At 44.6% G+C, this 22,398-nt stretch overlaps 1 protein-coding gene across 1 annotated transcript in view; it reads right to left on the minus strand.

Moving 5' to 3' along the window:
* The window catches only part of LOC140716355 (hepatocyte nuclear factor 3-alpha-like), a 51,832-nt gene extending 32,239 nt beyond the window's left edge, over positions 1 to 19,593 (minus strand). The window contains exon 1 of the mRNA XM_073029006.1: positions 19,169 to 19,593. Coding sequence (XP_072885107.1) covers positions 19,169 to 19,240 — 72 coding nt within the window. The 5' untranslated portion in view covers positions 19,241 to 19,593. The remainder of the gene's footprint in view (positions 1 to 19,168) is intronic.
* Positions 19,594 to 22,398: the final 2,805 nt, after the last annotated feature.

The raw sequence follows: 22,398 nt of genomic DNA on the forward strand, positions 1-22,398 counted from the left end.
CCCTAGCCCCACACACACACACACACACACACACACACACACACACACACACACACACACACACACACCCTAGCCCCACACACACACACACACACACACACACACACACACACACACACACACACACCCTAGCCCCACACACACACACACACACACACACACACACACACACACACACACACACCCTAGCCCCACACACACACACACACACACACACACACACACACACCCTAGCCCCACACACACACACACACACACACACACACACACACACCCTAGCCCCACACACACACACACACACACACACACACACACACACACCCTAGCCCCACACACACACACACACACACACACACACACACACACCCTAGCCCCACACACACACACACACACACACACACACACACACACACACCCTAGCCCCACACACACACACACACACACACACACACACACACACACACACACCCTAGCCCCACACACACACACACACACACACACACACACACACACACACACACACACACACACACACACACACCCTAGCCCCACACACACACACACACACACACACACACACACACACACACACCCTAGCCCCACACACACACACACACACACACACACACACACACACACACACACACACACACACACACACACACACCCTAGCCCCACACACACACACACACACACACACACACACACACACACACACACACACACACACACACACACACACACTCACTCCTATGAGTTTTGCACAGATTATATATATTCTGTGCCTCCTCCTTGATGATAGCAATGAGAAGAAAGCATTTCTGGATGATGGGGTCCTTACTGATGGATGCCCCCTTTTTGACCCATCACCTTTTGATGGTGTACTCTATGCTTCTGAGGCTACTGCCCATGATGGAGCTGGCTGAGTCTACAACCCTCTGCAGCTTCTTTCAATCCTGCACAGTGGCCCCTCCACACCAGACAGTGATGCAGCCAGCCAGAGTGCTCTCCATGGTACATCTGTAGAAATTTGCCACTTTCTTTGGTGACACACCAAATCTTCTCGAACTCCTAATGAAATACAGTCGCTGTCTTTGACATCCCTCCTATACTTTCCTCAAATCAGCTTAATATTATGTCCCCTCATAATTTTACAGTCATTTCCATCCTAGGGATAAGGTGCTGGCTGTCCACTTTATCTCCACCTCTTATCTTGCACACCTCGATCAAGTTACTTCTCATTCTCCTTCTCTCCAAAGAAAAAAACCCTAGCTTGCTCAACCTATCCTCATAAGGCATGCTCCCTAATCCAGGCAGCATCCTGATAAATTTCCCTAAAAAGTTTCTCTAAAACTTCCACATCCTTCCTATAATGAGGCAACTAAAGACAATACGCTAAGTGTGATCTAGCCAGAGTTTTATAGATCTGCAATATTACCTCTCTCAGACTCAATGCCCTGACTACTGAAAACCAACACTTTATACACTTTCAAATTCATGTAAAATACATTTCATCCGATGTTGCAGATTTACAAAATCTTGCTTTGTAAAGTTCTTTCTAGGAACAAACTCTGAGAGATGCTTCTTACTAGTGAGTAGGATGGAGTTTCCTCAAGGGAATTTGACTGCACTGAAGTCCAAGGCACTGTGTGAGGCTCAGCCATATGGAGCATGATTCAATGGGTGCACACACAGGTTTGATTCCAGGGCTGTATGTTGCCACCCTGGTGCGAAGGGTATAGACAGAGCATTCTGTCGCCTGTCTTCACTGAACTTAGAAGGATGAAGGTAGGGTCTAATTGAAACCCACTGAATATTGGAAGGCCTAGATATAGTGAGGATGTTTCCAATAGTGGGAGAGTCTAGGACCAAAGAGCACCCTTCTCAGAATAGGACGTCCATTTAGAACAGAGATAAGGAAGAGCTTCTTTATCCAGAGGGTGGTGAATCTGTGGAATTCTTTGCCAAAGATAGCTGTGGAGGTCATCATGGGGCAAATTTAAAGCAGAGGTTGATTGGTTCTTGAATAGTAAAGGCATGAAAGATTATAGGAAGAACGCAGGAGAACGGGGTTGAGATCAAATTAGCTTTGATTGAATGGCAGAGCAGACTCAATGGACTGAATGGCCTAATTATGCTCCTCTCTTTTATCGTCTTAAGGGTGTTAGTGAGGAGCATGAGAGAGGGCAAAGAGTTGGAGATCATGGACCATGTTGCTACCAATGTTATAGCAGAAAGTAGGATGGCATTCTGAAGAAACATTAGAGGACATCAAACAACACAATCTTAAATAAGTTCCATCATGTCTACAGCTCTCCCCACCGTTAAGGACATCTGCAAGAGGTTATTTCTCAGGAAGGCAACATTCATCAGCAGGGAACTCCACTGTCTGTGGAAAGCCACTTCTTAATGCTGTCTCCCCTCAGAGTTCAACAACAGTTTCCTCCCCACTGCTGTCAGATTTTTGAACTGACCCAAAAAGCCCTAACCCTACTTTGGTCTATATCTCTCTTTCTCTCTAAGAGGGAACTTCTTCATTCAGAGGGTAGAGTGCGGGTGGAACGAGCTGCCAGTAGAAGTGGTGGATGTGGGTTCATTTGCAAAATTTATGAGAAATTTGGACGTATATGGATGAGAGGTTATGGTGCTGGTGCAGGTTGTTGGGACTATCAGTGCTGTAGCACTCTATATCTCTCTCAATTTGCACTAATGACAATTAATTATGTTTATTCTGCCATGTAGTTTATATTAATTTAAATTTATATCAACTTATAAACACAAGAGATTTTGCAGATGCTTGAAATCCAGAGCAACACACACAACATGCTGGAGGAACTCAACAGGCCTGGAAACATCTGTGGAAAAGAAATAAACAGTTGACTTTTCGGGCCAAGACCCTTCTACAGAACTGGAAAAGAAGGGGGAAGACACCAGAACAAAAAAAGGTAGCGAGAGGGGAAGAGGACAATATAGAAGGTGATTAGTGAAGGCAGGTGGGTGAGAAAGGTAAAGACCTGGAGAAGAAGGAATCTGATACGAGAATGGACCATGGAGAGGGCACTTGGGGGAGGTGACAGGCAGGTGAGGGGAAAAGTAGGGTATAGAAGAAAAGGGAAGCAGGAGGGGAAAAGCAAAAATAAGAAAAAAAAAATTAACATTAGGAGAAATCTACAATTTATGTTTGTAATCTACTAGACTAATGTGGCAAAAAGTTAATTTGTTTGGCATTTACACCCTGTGTATGATAATGAAGCTGAACTATAAATTATGAGATTACATGCCAGTGATTACTGAAACAGAAGAAAAACGCAGATGAATTTGTGAATCAAGAATGAAAGGGGTTTAAATTTCTAGAGTACTGTACTGGATCCCGTTCTGGAAAGGGTAAGACTTGTAGAAACCAGACTCAACAGAGCCATGCGAGGGAAACGGTTCAAAACAGAGGGGCAGTGAGATTGAAACTTATTGCCACAGCTAATGATTTGAGAAACAAGAAAGGGAAAGGAGGGGGTTAGTCAGTGCTGCCGGAATGCTGTGAAATGAGTTTAAAAAGAAAATGGAGCTAAAGTTCTTGGCTATGCTTGAGTGCAAGGAATCTGGGGTGATAAATTGAGGACACGGGAAGTGAGAACGCAGTATTGTGGTTGCTGCAGTCATGCATCTTGACGAAGGGCAGGGCTGGCAGCTTAACATTCTTGGTTGCAAAGGTTTCAGATAAGCTGGTCTGAGGAGTACAGGCTAAAGAAGCAAGTAAATACGAGAAGAGGTGGTACACAGAAAGCTCAGCCAATAAGAAGCATAACTAGGCAACTCAAATTGCTGGAAATATATTACAGTACGCAAAGTGTAAGTGAGAGATGCAGTAGAATTTAGACAAGCCATTGAGAAATATAGAGGTAATTAATAGAGTTGTAGTGAAGAGTGACCTCACATTCACTGTGAATATGGCAAAGGACTCAGGGGACTCTGAATTCTTAATATTTATTGTTAGGTCTGATTCCTGAACCATCAATGAATCAGAATCAGAATAAGGTTTATTATCACCGGCATGTGTCATGAAATTTGTTAACTTAGCAACCACAGTTCAATGCAATACATAATATAGAAGAAAAAAATAATAAAATAATAATAACAATAAATAAGTAAATTAATTACAGTATATGTACAATAAATAGATTAAAAATTGTGCAAAAACAGAAATAATATATATTTAAAAAGTAAGGTAGTGTTCATGGGTTCAGTCCATTTAGGAATCGGATGGCAGAGGGGAAGAAACTGCTCCTGAATCACTGAGTGTGTGCCTTCAGGCTTCCGTACCCCCTACCTGATGGTAACAGTGAGAAAAGGGCATGCCCTGGGTGCTGGAGGTCCTTAATAATGGATGCTGCCTTTCTGAGACACCGCTCCCTGAAGATGTCCTGGGTACTATGTAGGCTAGTGCCCAAGATGGAGCCGACTAGATTTACAACCTTCTGCAGCTTCTTTTGGTCCTGTGCAGCAGCCCCCCCCCCCCCCCCATATGAGACGGTGATGCAGCCTGTCAGAATGTTCTCCACCGTACATCTAGAGAAGTTTCTGAGTGTATTTGTTGAGATACCAAATCTCTTCAAACTCCTAATGAAGTATAGTCGCTGTCTTGCCTTCTTTATAACTGCATCGATATGGTGGGACCAGGTCTTGACACCCAGGAACTTGAAACTGCTCACTCTCTCCACTTCTGATCCCTCTATGAGGATTGGTGTGTGTTCCTCCGTCTTACCCTTCCTGAAGTTCACAATCAGCTCTTTCATCTCACTGATGTTGAGTGCCAGGTTGTTGCTGCTGCACCACTCCACTAGTTGGCACATATCTCACTCCTGTACGCCCTCTTGTCACCATCTGATATTCTACCAACAATGGTTGTATCATCAGCAAATTTATATATAGTATTTGAGCTATGCCTAGCCACACAGTCATGGGTATAGAGAGAGTAGAGCAGTGGGCTAAGCACACATCCGTGAGGTGCACCAGTGTTGATCGTCAGTGAGGAGCAGATATTATCACCAATCCGCACAGACTGTGATCTTCCAGTTAGGAAGTTAAGGATCCAATTCCAGAGGGAGGTACAGAGGTCCAGGTTCTGTAACTTCTCAGTCAAGACTGTGGGAATGATGGTATTAAATGCTGAGCTATAGTCTAAAGCCGGGTGAAGAGCCATTGAGATTGCGTCTGCTGTTGACCTATTGTGGTGACAGGCAAATTGCAATGGGTCCAGGTCGTTGCTGAGACAGGAGTTCACTCTAGTCATGACCAACCTCTCAAGGCATTTCATCACCGTCGATGTGAGTGCTACTGGGCAATAGTCATTAAGGCAGCTCACATTATTCTTCTTAGGCACTGGCATAATTGTTGCCTTTTTGAAGCAAGTGGGGATTTTCACCTGTAGCAGTGAGAGGGTGAAAATGTCCTTGATTACTCCAGTCAGTTTGTTGGCACAGGTTTTCAGAGCCTTACCAGGTACTCCATCAGGACATTCCGCCTTGCGAGGGTTCACGCTCTTTAAAGACAGCCTAACATTGTCCTTTGAGACAGAGATCACAGAGTCATCAGGTGCAGCAGGGATCTTCACAGCTGTAGTTATATTCTCCCTTTCAAAGCAGGCAAAGAAGGCATTGAATTCATCTGGTAGTGAAGCATCACTGCCATTCATATTATTCGGTTTCGCTTTGTAGGAAGAAATGTCTTGCAAAGCCTGCCAGAGTTGTCGCACATCGATGTCGCCTCCAACATCGTTTGAAATTGCCTTTTTGCCCTTGAAATAGCCCTCCACATACCATACCTGATTTTCTGGTACAGATCTAGGTCGCCAGACTTGAATGCCACAGATCTAACCTTCAGCCAGATGACGTACCTCCTGGTTCACCCGTGGTTTGTGAACCAGTCCACAAACACTACCTCAGTATGTTTTTTGCTCTCTTTTTGCACTATATAATTTAATTTTTTATTTTGATTATTTTTTATTGCAATTTATAGCTTTTTTAATATATTGCTCTGTGCTACTAATTCCACCATGGACGGCCCCAGGTCTGGTTGCTGAAGAAGAAGAAGAAGAGAAGGGCATGGACTAGCAACCCCATCCTGTAAAAACTCAGCGCTACAAAAACACCCGAAGCTCCGAAGAGCTCACCCCTGGGAGAGGAAGGAGTAGATGGGCTCCACCTGGGATAATGTGGAAGACTGGCCCAGGACAGGGACTCTGGTGAGTTGCGGTCGGCATCCTCTGCCAGGGAGGGATGATCGGCTTAAGGTACTGCTGCTGCAGAACAACAGATTTCATGACATATACCGGTGATATTGGACCTGATTCTGATTCTGATCTCTCCTCAGGATGTAGCAATCACTGAGAGGACACAGCACTACACTGAGGTTCAACAATGAACTGGGAGTTGGAAACCGGGGGCATTTTGGCAATCATAATTCAGTTGGATTTATCCCAGAAAGGAACAAAGGTAGAGCAGGAGAAAAAAAAATCCTTTCCAATTTAGGATAGGGCCGGGTTTACAAGGCTGACATAGGCTGCGAAAGAATGTTTGATTGTAAATCAGTGACAGAGACACGGTGGGAGGCAGTGGGGTGGAGATCGTCAAAGTTCAAATCAAATATGCTCCAAAAAAGGGCAAATTTATATTTGTGGTAAGACATTGCAAAAAAAGGCTTTATGAGAAAGACCACGAGATCAAAATAGCACAAAGGCTGGAGAATGTGCAGGGATGAACTTTAAAAAGAAACCTAAAGTCAAAGAGAGGTCAGGGAGTTTTTTTGCAGAGAAAAACACAGAAAACCCATAGACATTTTATAGACAAGAAAGGGAGTGGGTGAGACAGGTACATTAACAACATTTAAAGGCAAGTAAACAGCTGCATGGATGGGAAAGGTTTAGAGGGATTTGGGTCAAACACAGGCAAAGGAGACTAGCTTGGATGAGAATCTTGGCTGGAATGGACCAGTTGGGCCAAAGACCTGTTTCCCTGCTCTAAGACTCTGTAAAAGAAGAATTTAAATTAAAATTCAAAAGAAGGAAGGCATGTAAAATTTAAAATGAACATTTTCTGCCTGACCTCACAGAGCAGGGAGGAGATATGAACATTGACATTAAAGAAGAATGATGTATGTAGTAGAAACAGAGAGTATAATTAAGGACTGGGCACCTTTAAATGTTGACAGGTTGAAATGCATTCCAGACTGTTAGTAAATGCATAGGGAGGAACTAGCAGAAGCTCTGACTGTAGGTTTCCCCGTCATTTGCGCTGTTAGGGGGTTTGGAAGACTGTGGATGTAAGTGCAATTGCGTAAAGATCAGTGCAGACCAAGAAAATGATCTGTCAACACAACAGTTGAGATGGTTATAGAAATACCAAGGTACAATGTAAAACTGAAGTCAGAGCAGTTGCAGTGCGGTCACTTGAGTTGAGTATGATGTTTTCTGAAGGGGTTGTCTATTGATGGGACCTCCATTGGTGGGTTCTCAGCTGGCTGTAAAGACCGATTCAAGATCCACATATTTACTGTTACTTAGAAGGTAAAGAGGGGAATAAGGGTTGTTAAAACCATAGGACATAGGAGCAGAATTACTTCATTGTGGTCTGCACCACCATTCAATCATTTCTCTCAACCCCATTCTCCAAGTTTATCCCTGTAACCTTTGACTCATTGTCAGCAATAAGCTACAGGTAATTGTTGCTCTTTTCACATTCCTGTTGGTATCTTTTAGGATATATTTAAAACAGAGGTGGATAGGTTCTTGATTAGAACCTACCGTATCTAATAAATACAATCTTCAAAGATTACCTGGAACTCATTGCCAGAAGGGGTTTGAAGAGGGAACTGAGTGAAAGTAATTTGCAAAGTTTCAAGAAAGCAGTAGGGGGGTGGGGCAGAAGGGGGTCCTCTCACAGGAGCCAAAGAAAGCAGTAGGGGGGTGGGGCAGAAGGGGGTCCTCTCACAGGAGCCAAAGAAAGCAGTAGGGGGGTGGGGCAGAAGGGGGTCCTCTCACAGGAGCCAAAGAAAGCAGTAGGGGGGTGGGGCAGAAGGGGGTCCTCTCACAGGAGCCAAAGAAAGCAGTAGGGGGGTGGGGCAGAAGGGGGTCCTCTCACAGGAGCCAAAGAAAGCAGTAGGGGGGTGGGGCAAAAGGGGGTCCTCTCACAGGAGCCAAAGAAAGCAGTAGGGGGGTGGGGCAGAAGGGGGTCCTCTCACAGGAGCCAAAGAAAGCAGTAGGGGGGTAGGGCAGAAGGGGGTCCTCTCACAGGAGCCAAAGAAAGCAGTAGGGGGGTGGGTCAGAAGGGGGTCCTCTCATAGGAGCCAAAGAAAGCTCAAAGGTCTCCTAGTCTGAGATTCAATAAAGGCTGAAAATAAATAAGAAATACCTTGCAGTTCAATTTAATCAGCTTCCATTGTTGGTCCCTGACTAACCTTTAAGGAATGACCATCTTTACAACACAATCCATTTTTGAGGACGTCAGGAGGGAGTCAATGAAGGTAAATGCACTCTGGCCACTTCATTTGGCACACCTACACACCTCTAATCAGCCAATCACGTGGTAGCAACTCAATGAATAAAGCACACAGACGTGGTCAAGAGGTTCAGTTCTTGTTCAGACCGAGCATCAGAATGGGGAAGGAGTGGCTTTGACTGGTGAATGATTGTTGGTGCCTAACAGGATGGTTTGAGTATCTCAGAAACTGATGATTCCCTGGGATTTTCATACACGCCAGTCTTCAGCGTTTACAGAGAATGGCGCCAAAATAAACATCCAGTTAGCAGCAGTTCTGTGGATGAAAACACCTTGTTAATGAGAGAGGTCAGAGGAGAGTGGTTCAAGCTGACAGGAAAGTGACGAAACTCAAATAGCCACACGTTACAGCAGTGATGTGCAGAAGAGCATCTCTGAATGCACAACACATTGAACCCTGGTGCGGACGGGTTACATCAAAAGAAGACCATGAACATACACCGAGATACCTAATAAAGTGGCCGCTGAGTGCATTTCTTGTGCTGTAATTGGATTTAGCAAAGAGTTTGACAAATAGTGCACTTAGATCAGGAAACTGAAAGAACGGCATGGTAGTATAATGCTTTACAGCTTCAATGACCCGAGTTCAATTCACAAACGATCTCTGAGAAGTCAGTATGTTCTCTCCGTGACCATGTAGGTTCCCTCAGGGAGCTCTGGTCTCCTCCCATATTTCAAAGACGTACCGGTTAGTATAGATTAATAAGTTGTGGGCACGTCATGTCGGGCTGCCCCCAGCACATTATTGAAATGTGTTAGCTGTTGATGCAAAACAATGCAGATCACTGTATGTTTTGTGTGACAAATAACTCCAATCTTTTAAAGCCCATTGCGAGAAAGTGGCAATTTGAATGAAAAGATGGAAGAAAGCAAAGGGCATACAAATGCCGTAAGATCATGACAGGAATCGAACCGCGATCGCTGGCGCTATACAGTGTTTGTCCAGCCACTACACTGCCAATCTATTTATGTTACATGGGAACTTGACAGGACAAGCCAAGCTCCTCTATAAAGATGTAGGCAAGCAACAAATGAAGGAATTGAGAACTGACCCAGACCAATGAAAACCTTAACAAGTGATTTAACATAGAAACATAGAAAATAGGTGCAGGAGTAGGCCATTCGGCCCTTCGAGCCTGCACCGCCATTCAGTATGATCATGGCTGATCATCCAACTCAGAACTCTGTACCTGCTTTCTCTCCATACCCCCGATCCCTTTAGCCACAATGGCCATATCTAACTTAAATCTAACTTAAATCAAGGGCCATATCTAATTTAAATAAAGGATGCCAGTAGCTTCAGCAAGTCCATGACAGGAACTAGTTTTAACCTCTTGGAAGAGAGACGATCCATTAGAGTTTCCAAACTTCCCAGCTACAACACCTCACTACAACCACTGTCAGATCATGCACATCCTGCACACGACACACTGGCAGCTACCCAAGGTAAAATTAGCTGTATTTTGTCATACGTACATCAAAGCATTGAAACAGACAATGAAATACGCTCTTTTGTGTCAAACACCAACACAGACAAAGGATATTCTGGGAACAGCCTGCAGTGTTGCCACAATTCCAACGCCAACATAGCATGCCCACATATTACTGACCCTTCGGATGTGACACTGAGGCTCTACCAGGCTTGGAATATTGTAAGCAGCTTTGGGCCCCTTATCCAAGAAAAGATGTGCTGGCATTGGAGAGGGTGCAGAGGAGTTAAAGGGTTAACACACGAGGAGTGTTTGATGGCTCTGGGCCTGTACTTGCTGGAGATTAGAAGAATGGGGGGGAATCTCAATGAAAACTATTTAATATTGAAAGGCCTTGATGGATGGACCAGGGAGGATGTCCCTTTGGAACAGAGATGAGGGGAAATTTCTTTAGCCAAACGGTGGTGAGTCTGTGGAATTTATTGCCACAGATGGTTGTGGAGGCCAAGTCATTGGGTATATTTATAGAGGAGCTCGATAGATTCTTGATTAGTAAGGGTGTCAAAGATTATGGGGAGAAGGCAGGTAATGGGGTTGAGAGGGATATTAAATCAGCCATTGTGGAATGACGGAGCAGACTCGATGGGCTGAATGGCCTAATTCTGTTCCTATGTCAATATTCTTATATGAAACTATATTTACAAAGCACACCATTATAAATGCGCTGGCAATGGTAATTGCATATATAATTATTTAAAAAGAGTTTCAATAATAAAGAGATGTGGATAAGATGACTGTGCATACACCTGTCCTTGCACCATGATAAATACTTGGACACTCAGAGAGTCGATACTGATATAAACCTGCCACACAACCCGTTGACATGAACATTCTCAACAACAGATTATAATTTACACAATAAGACAATTTATGCATACTCAGATATTAATTCACAGTGTAAGTCACATCAACGTACATAAACCAACCATTTCAATTCAATGCCCTATTTTTCTGCCTTATCCAATATGTCTGAGACACTTTGTGACACACTGGCCAACTTTAGCATGTGAGTTATCTCCACTGGAGTGGTGCAAGATCTGACGTCACTCCTTTCCTGGGAATTGCTGGGAAACTTTGATCACATTTTCCAATGGATGTGTGTCATCAGGCACACCCAGCACACTGTGGACTTACCGAGTGACTTACTTACAGTAAATTGTCCTGCAGAACTAATGCCACACTGAACTTCCCAGCGACTGCTGCCCCCACCCCTGAGTCCTGTGCTAGCCACTAATTCGGGGATCCTAATCTGACGGTGCCCCAGTTCTTCCAATGAACCTGCCCAGGCCTAATCCATCTAATTCCCGCTTTTCCCAAACTACCAATCCCAACCCGTTCTCTGTTCTATCTCTCAACATCCGAACTGGGGGCTCTGCTCCCAGCTCTGAAGCCACCCTCTGAAAAGGTGACTGTTTCTTCCGGTGCATAGATGCTGCCCGAGTTGAGTTGAGTTGAGTTAAGTTGAGTTGAGTTCCTCCAGCATTTTGTGTGTGTTACTCTGAGAAGAGTATCAGGTAGTCCACTATATCTTAGTCATAGAGTGGTACAGCATAGAAACAGGCCCTTTGGCCCATCTAGTCCATACTATTATTCTGTCTACTCCCATCGACCTGCACCTAGACCATCGTCCTCCATAGCCTTACTATCCATGTACCTATTCAAACTTTTCAAACCTGCATCCACCACTTCCACTGGCAGCTCGTTCCTCACTCTCACCACCCTCCGAGTGAAGTTGTTCCCCCTCAGATTCTCCTTTCATCTTTCACCTTTCACCCTTAACCCATGACCTCTAGCTCTACTCTCACCCGACCTCATTTACTGTATCTCTACCCCTCACAATTTTGTATACCACTATCCAATCTTCTTCGTTCTGGGGAATGAAGTCCTAACCTATTCAACCTTTCCCTATGACTCAGGTCCTCCAGACCCAGAAACATTCTTGTAAATTAATCCACACTCTCAGTTTTATTTACATCTTTCCTGTAGGTAGGTGACCAGAACTGTACACAATACTCCAAATTCAGCCATCGAGAGCATCCTGACTGCTGGAGTGACCAGCGGTATGGGAACCACTGCAGGGAATGGTGCGGACAACCCAGCGCATCTCCGGATGTGAACTTTCCTCTATTTGGGACATTTACAGCAGCAGCTGTGTAAAAAAGGCCTGAAGGATCACCAGAAACTCCAGCCACCCCAAGCACAAAGCGCTTCAGCTGCTTCTATCTGACAAATGGTATCACAGCATTAAGGCCAGGACAAACAGGCTTCAGGACAGCTTCTTTCACCAGGCCATCAGATTGATCAATACACATTGATCTGACTGTGGATCTGACTGTACACTGATCCGACTGTACATTGATCTGGTAATGTATCTGACTGTACATACATGTATACGAAACAATTATGCACACAATGTTTAGTGTCGGACAATATCCCCTCACCCCTCCCTCCCTTACTGCTTGTACATAGTGATGGAGATGCAACATAAGTTTTTTATTCCCTCACGTTGTGAGACGGATGTAAGAAATAAAATTCTAATTCTAATTCACCCTCACCAATGTCTTATACAACTTCAACATAAAATCCCAACTCATTTACTCAATGCTCTTGTTTATGAAAACCTGTGTGCCAAAAACTCTCTTTACAACCCCAACTCCCTATGATAGGGTTGTCTACCTGAGAAAATACAGCATATAGGCAGGGTGCCTCAGACTTCTGCACAGCACTGTGTTTGTTAATGTGGAGCAGACAACAAGTTTGCAAATCTGGCGGGAGCAAAGGATGTTGGGAATGGCACAGGGGGAGCGCTGTGGGAGGGGTGTGGGACAGGTGGCAGAGAAGGAGTGCTGGGGCGGAGAGCAGCACAGGTGCCCAGACAAACAAATGGTTTATTGATCATTACAGAATCTCTGTCTGGTGCTTCCCTCTCTCTCCCCTCTCCCTTCCTCTTTTCCCAAACGTGATTCGTGTGTGTGTGTGTGTGTGTGTGTGTGTGTGTGTGTGTGTGATTGTGTGTGTGTGTGTGTGTGTGTGTGTGTGTATCTGTGTGAGTGTAAGGTGTGTGTGTCTGCATCTGTGCATTAGTGTGTGTCTGTGTGTGTGAGTGTGTGTCTGTGTGTCTGCATCTGTGCGTTAGTGTGTGTCTGTGTGTGTGAGTGTGTGTGTGTGTCTGCATCTGTGCGTTAGTACGTGTGTGTGTGTGTGTGTATGTCTGGGTCTGTGTGTGTGAGTGTATGTGACTGTATGAGTGTACGTGTGTGAGCGTGTGTGCCTGTGTGTGTTTGAGTGAGAGAGAGAAAAAGTAAATTGTAGGTTTACAGGGAAATAAGGAAAAGAGGAATTACGCTAATTGGACACCTTATTAACTACAATAGACTGGATGGACCAAATGATCTTTGTCTGTGCTGTTAAAGATTGACACAGTGACAGTCAAACAACCTAATGACCACTGAAGCAAAGACCCATACTGACTCTAATATAAACTGAGGACTGACTTTAATATGTGAGCACAACTCCCTAATTTAAATACAAACTCAAACACACTTGTGCACACACACAACTGCAAAAGGACAAGCTGACACTGAGATTGATCGGTGGAACTGACACTGATATAATGTTGTAACATTGCACAATGATTTAAATGCAGTGTCTAAAACATGCATGATGCATGCACACATGTCCTCACACAAACACACATGTGCTGTAAACTAACACACTACCACAGAAGTCTGCAGCAAAGAAGAACGGATGATACAATTATGCACGAAGGGTGACCCAGGATACAGACATGCACAGTGACACACACCACTCACCTGATCACACTGAAATGTCTACACAGAGGAACCTCCTTTTACGTATTCCTGAACATCTACGTACAAACATACACAATGATATTCCTCTGATAATCTCCTTTACACAACAACACACTACTTTAAACAGATAAGCAATAACTTACATTTTTATAGCATCTCTTATGTGACAAAATATCACCAGGTTCTTGGCAAGATTGACAATGAGCAGCAGGAGGGAGAATGAATTAACAAAAGGGCCTCATAGCTGGGGGGGGGGTGATAACAGGGGTGAGCTTCCACTATGTATTAAATGCTCCCAATGATCTGCACCTCAAACAGCCTCTGACAACCAAGTCCAGCTCCTGCCTTCACATGTGGCTTCGCTACTAAGCCTGGCAGAACCGTTTGCATTGACAAGACAAAGGCGGGTCATTGGCGCCTTAAAACCAATTGTTTTGAGCAAATGGGGCTCATCAGGTGTGGTTGGCAACTCAGTTACTCGTTTTCCTATGTCTCATCTCTCACTGAAAGGGGATGCTTCTTTTCTCCTTTATTAGGGAGAGAGAGTGTACGGTATGTCAAATTGTCTTGTCAACAATTAGTTTTTGTTGTACTGCAGATCATGGTCTTTCTTGGGGGTTTTGCTATTACACCTTGGTGGGTGGAGGGTGCTGATGCTTTTCTTGCATAAGCAGGTGTGGCTGGGGGAGGGTTGTGCATGGGAGGGGAGTGGGTGGGGTTGGGGATCTAATGTCTCTACTGTCAGTCATTCTTTGGGACACTGTTCTGTTCATAGAAAGAAAAAGAATTTCAGGATGAATATTACATACATTTCTGTGATATTAAACGGAATGATTGAGCTATTTATCTAGGAGAAGGATAACTCTGATCTTAAACTTCTGCTACCTTGCAGTAAGATCCACAAGAGCAAACCCTGGAGGGAAGTCAAGAGCTGGAGTCCCTAAGGCATCCGATGTTGAGTGCAATGCTGACTGGCAAATCCTGCAACACCTTTGGTGTCAAGCTGTATCGTTCTCTGCTGTTCCTTTGGATTCATCGGCCGTGTGGCGGGGGGGGCCTGCTGTGTTGGCAGCAGCTTACTCTCCCTATCGTACTGTCCTGGGATGCCATATCCATTGTCAACCCAAACCTACCTCTTGTTAAGCAGAACAGAAGATATAGAGGGGTACAGAGGCCTACAGGTTTAGGCATGACGGCCAGCGGCACAGATATGGGGCAATACGGTAGCATAGTGGTTAGTACAGACGAAGCGGGTTCAGTTCCCACCAGTGCCTGTAAAGAGTCGGTGCCTTCTCCCTGTGACCGCGTGCGTTCCCTCTGGGAGCTCAAGTTTCCTACCACAGTGCACACATGTACTGGTTAGCAGGTTAATTGGTCATTAGGCTAGGGCTAAATCGGGAGATTGCCGGGCAGCGAGGTGCAACAGGCTGCGCGGAGTATTCCACACTGTGTCCCAATAAAGAAACTATTAATTTCTGGATTCAGTGGGCACTGGTACCTCTCAGGGTAGAGGGCAGAGGTTCAAAGGGAGGGAAAAGATGAGGGGCACTCCCTCTCACCTGGAGTGTGGTGTGTATATGGACTGTGTTTTGGTGAAGTCAAGTGCAATCACAATGTTTGAAAGACATACGGATAGTTACATGGATAGGGAAGGCTTAGAGGTATAGTGCCTATAGAAAGTGATGGATACAGCCCAGTCCATCACAGACAAATCCCTCCCCACCATTGAACTGCCACAAGAAAACAGCGTCCATCATCAACAAACCCCACCACCCAGGCCAGGCTCTCTTCTCACAGGAGCCTTAGTTTTCACAGCACCAACTTCAGGAACAGGCTCCTGATCCAGTGTGGATAAGCTCATTCTTTTCAACACTGAACTGAATTCACAACCTGTGGACTCACTTTCGAGCACTCTACAACTCACGTTCACCACGTCATTTATTTATTTCTGTGTTTGATTTGTGCACGTTGGTTGCTTGTCAGTCTCTGTTTACGTTTAGTTTTTTTTCATAAATTCTATTGCATTTATTTTCCTGTACATGCCTGCAAGAAAATGAATCTCAGGGTAGTATATGGTGACATATATGTACTTTGATAATAAATTTTACTTTGACTTAAGATTTTTAAATGCAGAGAGATGGGTTACCTCAGAAAGCCACAGAGCCGGGAAGAGGGCTTGTTTCTGTCTACCTCTACAAGTCAAGGAGAGGTTTCAGGAAAAGTATGAACATTTTAGAATCAAGACTGCTAAGCTGGGAGTCAATGTGGGTAGAAAGACTCAGGCTGGGACCACAGTGGACGAGTGATGAAGGTGATTGTCAGGAAGGATGGGTGAGTGTCAGTGGGTAGGCAGATGCAGGTACAGAGGGTAAGTGGCCTAAAGTGGGCTCGGGGTCAATGCGATGGTACGTGAAAGCAGTCCGGTTCAGGCTCTGATGACTGCTGGACTGAACATTGGCTCAGACAAACACAAATGGAAAGCAGGGAGAGGGTTGGCATGGCGACACACAAATAGTACAGTGATGTGAAGATACAAACACACGGTAAAATGGACCTGTACAGAAACGTATCGTAATAAACACACTGACACAGTGTGATGATGAGACACAGGAACACACTGTTGATACATACAGTGGAAAAAAACATCATCAAACAGGATAACATTAATATAAACACAAAAACTCTCACACACACCTGGCACACTCACATATATACACACATTGGGATAAACACAAATACTTGCACACGAACACATAACACTTCAGTCGAAAGACACTTACAATGAGATAGTGATGAAAACATAAAAGAGGGTTCTGATTAATCGGGGCAACCGCTTATTTAGGACAGCTCTTAAGGAACAAAAACTAACTGAGAAAATAGCCAGGATTCCCTTTATTTAATTGGGGCACTATGCCATTTAATTGCCAAACAGTTTCTAACTAGCATTAGCTGTGTCACTTGTGTGGCTGTTATACCCTACATCATGCTCAGAGTGAACAGGTCTTCTTCCACTGGTCTCTTAAATTTAAACAACTTCCTCAAAAGATCAGATTTTTTGAACGACACTCCTGAACTGTGAAATTCAATACCTAAAACTATAAGAGATTCAGACTCAGTTGGCACTTTTAAATGCCAGCTCAAAACTGATTTATTTAACCTTGCTTTTAACTAACATATTTTTGCCTCTTAGTTTCAGATTTATTTTTATTTTTTAATATATTTTAGTGTTTGTACTTTTATCCCATTGTAATGCACTTTGAATGAGATTGTCTGTATGAAAAGTGCTCTGTAAATAAAGTTATTATTCTTGTTATTATTAAGGCAGGTGTAGAACTGGCCAGTGTTACAAGGCTGGAGGTTGACAATCTTGTGATTTGAAGCATAATCCTGTGTCAAATTTAATTATAAGTTTGTAAAAAGTCCAATTTATCTCAGATACTAGGCAGGGGGATGGCAAAAAGGCACACACTGCACACAAATATTGAGTGAGGTATTGATATGAAAATGTAATATGCACACTAATGTATTGAAGGCAACACCTTGTCCATTAATGGGCAGCAAACACAGTGTAACTGGCAATGGTGACAAGACTGGCCTCAATACACACAGAAACTGGCATGAACACAGACGACAGCAGCTTGACATTAGCAGTGACACCTTGGTGATAATCTGATAGATGCAGACTGACTGATTGCAATACACACTACACTCCATAATATATACACACATACGGTACGGTTCACACCACACTCTTAAACCCCCGTGGGGCACTGGAGTTCAGAATTCAATTCCAATTCACACTGGTATAGGCATGCTCCCATAGATATGAATATCAATACTATTGTACAATGGACAAAGACTGAAACTACTACTATAGTCACAGACACACTGGTAAGTGCACTGCCCCACAGATATAGAACAGGCTTACAAACTGCTGTAGACCCCAGACAGTGCAATATGGACAGATAGTTTGCTGATGACTGTATGCTGACTGACACAGTGATTCAATGCACAGTCACATAATCACACACACATGGTTACAGGCAGACTGGCACTTACACACACTGACACATTAGTTCATGTGTAGGTCGTATTAACACTTCATTACAGATCACACTTATAGACTATACACTCAGTGGCCACTTTATTAGGTACCCCTGCTAATCAATGCAAACATCTAATCAGCCAATCACGTGGCAACAACCTAATGCATAAAAGCATGCAGACATGGTCATGAGGTTCAATTCAAACATAAGAATGGGGGAGAAATGTGATCTAAGTAATTTTGACAGTGGAATGATTGTTGGTGCCAGACAGGGAGGTTTGAGTATCTGAGAAACTGCTGATCTCCTGGGATTTTCACACAAACTAGTCTCTAGTGTTTACAGAGAATGGTGTGAAAAACGTATACAGTAAAGTGGAGTGAGAGGTGGTCAGAACACCTTGTTATAATGAGAGAGGTCAAAGAAGAATTGCCGGACTGGTCGGAGGGTGACAGTAACTCAGATAATCACGCGTTGTAACAGTGGTGAGAGCATCTCTGAACGCACAACACGTTGAGCCTTGACGTGGACCAACGTGGTCACAACGGCAGAGGACCACGAACTTACACTCAGGCACCATTATGGTCAAAGGCGTACCCACGTTGACACTATAACGCAGACACTCGTACACCTTGTGGCGGACACAATGATGTAAATTATGGGGCTTTAAAAGAGGCACAGGCGCTGACATGGTCAAACAGTAGCACGCAGATACAGTTACACACACAAACACAAAATGCTGGAAGAATTCAGTAATTCAGGCAGCATCTGTGGAGTCGACATTCGGGACGAGACCCTTCACGAGGACTCATCTGTAGTAGTCAACTGCCCGCGCGCGTACACACACTCCAGTGTAAGAACAACGCCACACGGAGCAGATCCGACCATCAATGAACCAATCAGCACCCAAATGACCAGCGCCAATCCCTGAAAATGAAACAATCGAGTTCAGTGGGTGAGGCGACTGCAGTACGCGGCTGAAATCGCTGTGAACCTGGAACACGAGGACTTTACTTGCGCGCTCGTTGCTTTGGTCCCATTTTCTATCCCAAATTCGGTCTTCACTGGACCGGCTACAGCCCAGAGTGCGCACAGACTAGAGCCGATTGAGGCCTTAACCTGAGAGCCCACACTGACAACAATCTCTTTTTGGAACAGAGATCTAACAACCCAGTTCGTTTCAGATTCCGTGTCCTAGACAGACTTTACATGGAGATAGAACATTTAGCAAAAGTAGTCGGATGTCTGTAAGGGGTGTTGTGCGTTATACTGACCTCACCAGGGTCTGAATATAAACTGGTCCACTCGGGAATTTCGTGTGATTCCATTTTCACAGATCCCAACATATCGCTTCCTTAACAAAAATACGACCAAAGCAGGAAGAGGGAACGTTGCGAATGATCTTCAGGCTCCAAATTGTATTCCAGTGCCTAAGTCTTGGGAATGTGGGAGACACCTTGAGATCCAGGTCCCTTCGGCAGCAATGAAGCGGGGTTTCAGGGACTGGGTGGGGTATATACTGCGGGGTAGTCCGCTTCCAGATTCCAACACCTCACCCGGTGGATGCACCCGTCCAAAAGTTTCAGAGTTGTCCAGAAGTGCGGGTGCAGACCAGAGAACTTCCTCACCTTCGCACGGCAGCAATACCTGTCTGCAGATCCCTCTCTCTCAGGGACCGGGAGCTCTGAGCTACAAGTGTGCGACTGTGGGGGGGGGGGGGGGGGGGGGGGAGTTACTGATTAACTGGAGCCTTTGAGGTGTGTGGCCAGTGTGGATGAACTGGGTTGGGGAGTAGACAACCGGGCGCTCGCTGCGCCCTCAGGCGCCGGACGCCCGAATTGCAGCCTCCGCTCATCCAGTGACAACAAACCCAGAGAATATTTTCCAGTCCTGCATGGTCAATGTGCTACCTGGAAGCTTTATAGAAAACCGTGCAGTGCATTTAACCGTTTAAAACATGCACTGAATTTCCTCCTGTTATCCTTTACCCTCCTTCCAAACTTTCCCATCATTTCTCTCCGTAAATGCTTACATGTGCTTCGCGGAATACCTCCTTGCCCCTACACAGCCGCGGGGGCTTTCAATATCCTTTCTACTGGTTGCATTACGGTCAGTATTTTCCCCGCCCATCTCGCTTCCGACCCTACAGCCCCCGTGAGTGTGCAAGGGGCTAGTGAGTAGATAGTGAATGTATACTATACATTGCAAGTGTGTACATTGTGAATGTGCGAAGTGCAGGCTTATAGTAAGGAATGATTTATGTGTAAACTGCGAGTGTGTGCAACAGAGCCATATAAACTGTGTGAGTGATTATAGTGAGTGTGACTATAGGACTGAGGCAGACCGGGTGAATGCACAAAGAGGCAGATGGAATATAGTGTTGACGCTTGGTAGAAGGAATCAAAAAACGGGGAGAAAATTCAAAACCTCAGAGGTGCAAACGTGCAAGGCAAATGTAACGTTAGCATTCATTTCGAGAGGACTGGAATGGATGTCCAGCTGAAGCTTTATAAGTCATTGGTCAGACTGCACCTGGAGTATTGTGAGCAGTTTGGGTCCTCTTATCTAAAAAAAAATGGCTGTGCTGGCATTGGAGAGGGTCCAGAGGAAGTTACCAGAATGATTCTGGGAATGAAAGGGTTAACATTTGAGGAGCTTTTGATTGCTATGGGCCTGGACTCAGTGGAGTTTAGGAGAATAAGGGGGATCTCATTGAAACATACCAATTACTGAAAGGCCAAAATAGAGTAGATGTGGAGAGGATGTTTCTTTTAGTGGCTGAATCTAGCCTCAGGTGGAATTTCAGGTGGAATCTCTGCTTTAAAGCAGAGATGAGGTGGAATTTCCTTAGTCAGAGAGTGGTGAACCTGGGAACTTTATGGCCACAGAGAGCTGTGGAGGTCAAGTCATTGGGATATTTAAAGTGGAGATTGAAGGTTCTTGTTTCATCAGAACATGAAAGGTTACTACAGGGAGAAGGCAGGAGAATGGGGTCATGAAGGATAATAATCAGCCATGATAGAATGATAAAACAGACTCAATGGGCTGAATGGCCTAATTCTGCTCCTATGTCTATGGTGTGAGAACTCTAATGGTAGAATGTGTGGACAAGCTCCTCAGCCCACCGTGTCAGTGGCTATTCCCATCTGCCTGTATGTGTCTATTTAAATGATTTTTAAACACCGCTGCATTTGCTTCACCACTCAGCATGTTCCAGGCACCTAACACGGTCTGTTAAAACTGCCCCACCCAAATCCTATAACCCCACCCCCACCACCTCAAAGATTTGCCCTTTAGTATTTGACTAAATTAGTTTAGTACCCTGGGGAAAAGGCTAACTATCTGTGCCTCTCATAATTGTATAAGCTTCCATCAGGTCTCCCCTCAGCCTCTGACACCCCAGAGAAAGCAATTCTAGTCAGTCCAACCTCTCCTCTCCCTAGTCTCTAATCCAGATAAACCTCTTCTGCACCTTCTCCAAAGCCTCCACTTCCTTCCCAAAATGCGCCACCCAGAACTGCACACAATATTCCAAGTGCAACCTAGTCAAAGTTCTATAAAGGTGCAGTTTAAGCTTTTAATTCTTATACTCAGTGTCCCAACCATATGCCTCTTTACCACCTACTTGTCATGCCACTTTCAGGGAGCTTTGGACTTAGACCTCAAGATCCCTCGATGTAGAATCAGAATCAGGTTTAATATCACTAGCATATATTGTGAAATTTGTTGTTTTGCAGCAACAGTACAGAGCAATACATAACTTTTTAAAATCAAAAAATTACAATAAGATATTTATACTCTGTAGATATATATAAAATTAAACAAGCACTGCAAAAAACCGGTAAGATAGTGTTCATGGATTCATTGTCTGTTCAGAAATCTGATGGTAGAGGGGAAGGAACTATTCCTGAAACATTGAGTGTGTGTCTTCCAGCTCCTGTACCTCCTCCTTGATGGTAGAGAGAAGGGAGCGTGTCCCTAATGATGGACACTGCCTTCCTCAGGCATGTGCCCTTTGAAGGTGTCCTGGATGCTAGGGAGTCTAGTGCCCATGATGGAGCTGGCTGAGTTTACAACTTTCTGCAGATTTTTCTGATCCTGTGCAGTGGCCCCTCCATACCAGACAGTGATGCAACCAGATGATACCAGTACATTCATCAAATGCACCAGACCACTAGACTCAGGAACAGTTACTGATCAACTCCTGAGGGCAAGTACAGTTGAGTGAAGTTTGCTCCTCTGGTTCAAGAGCCAGATGGTTGAGGGGTAATAACTGTTCCTGAACCTGGTGTTGTGGGTCCTGAAGGTCCTGTAGCTTCTTCCTGATGGCAGCAGCGAAAGATGTTGGAGGTTCTTGATGACGGATGCTGCTTTCCTGTGACTGCGCACTGTGTAGATGTGCTCAATGGTTGGGAGGGCTTTACCCATGATGGACTGGGCTATACTCACTATGTTTTGTGGGCTTTTCCATACAAAGGCATTGGTGCTTCCATACCAGGCTGTG

The sequence above is a fragment of the Hemitrygon akajei genome, chromosome 25, assembly GCF_048418815.1.
Source record: "Hemitrygon akajei chromosome 25, sHemAka1.3, whole genome shotgun sequence".
NCBI lineage: Eukaryota > Metazoa > Chordata > Chondrichthyes > Myliobatiformes > Dasyatidae > Hemitrygon > Hemitrygon akajei.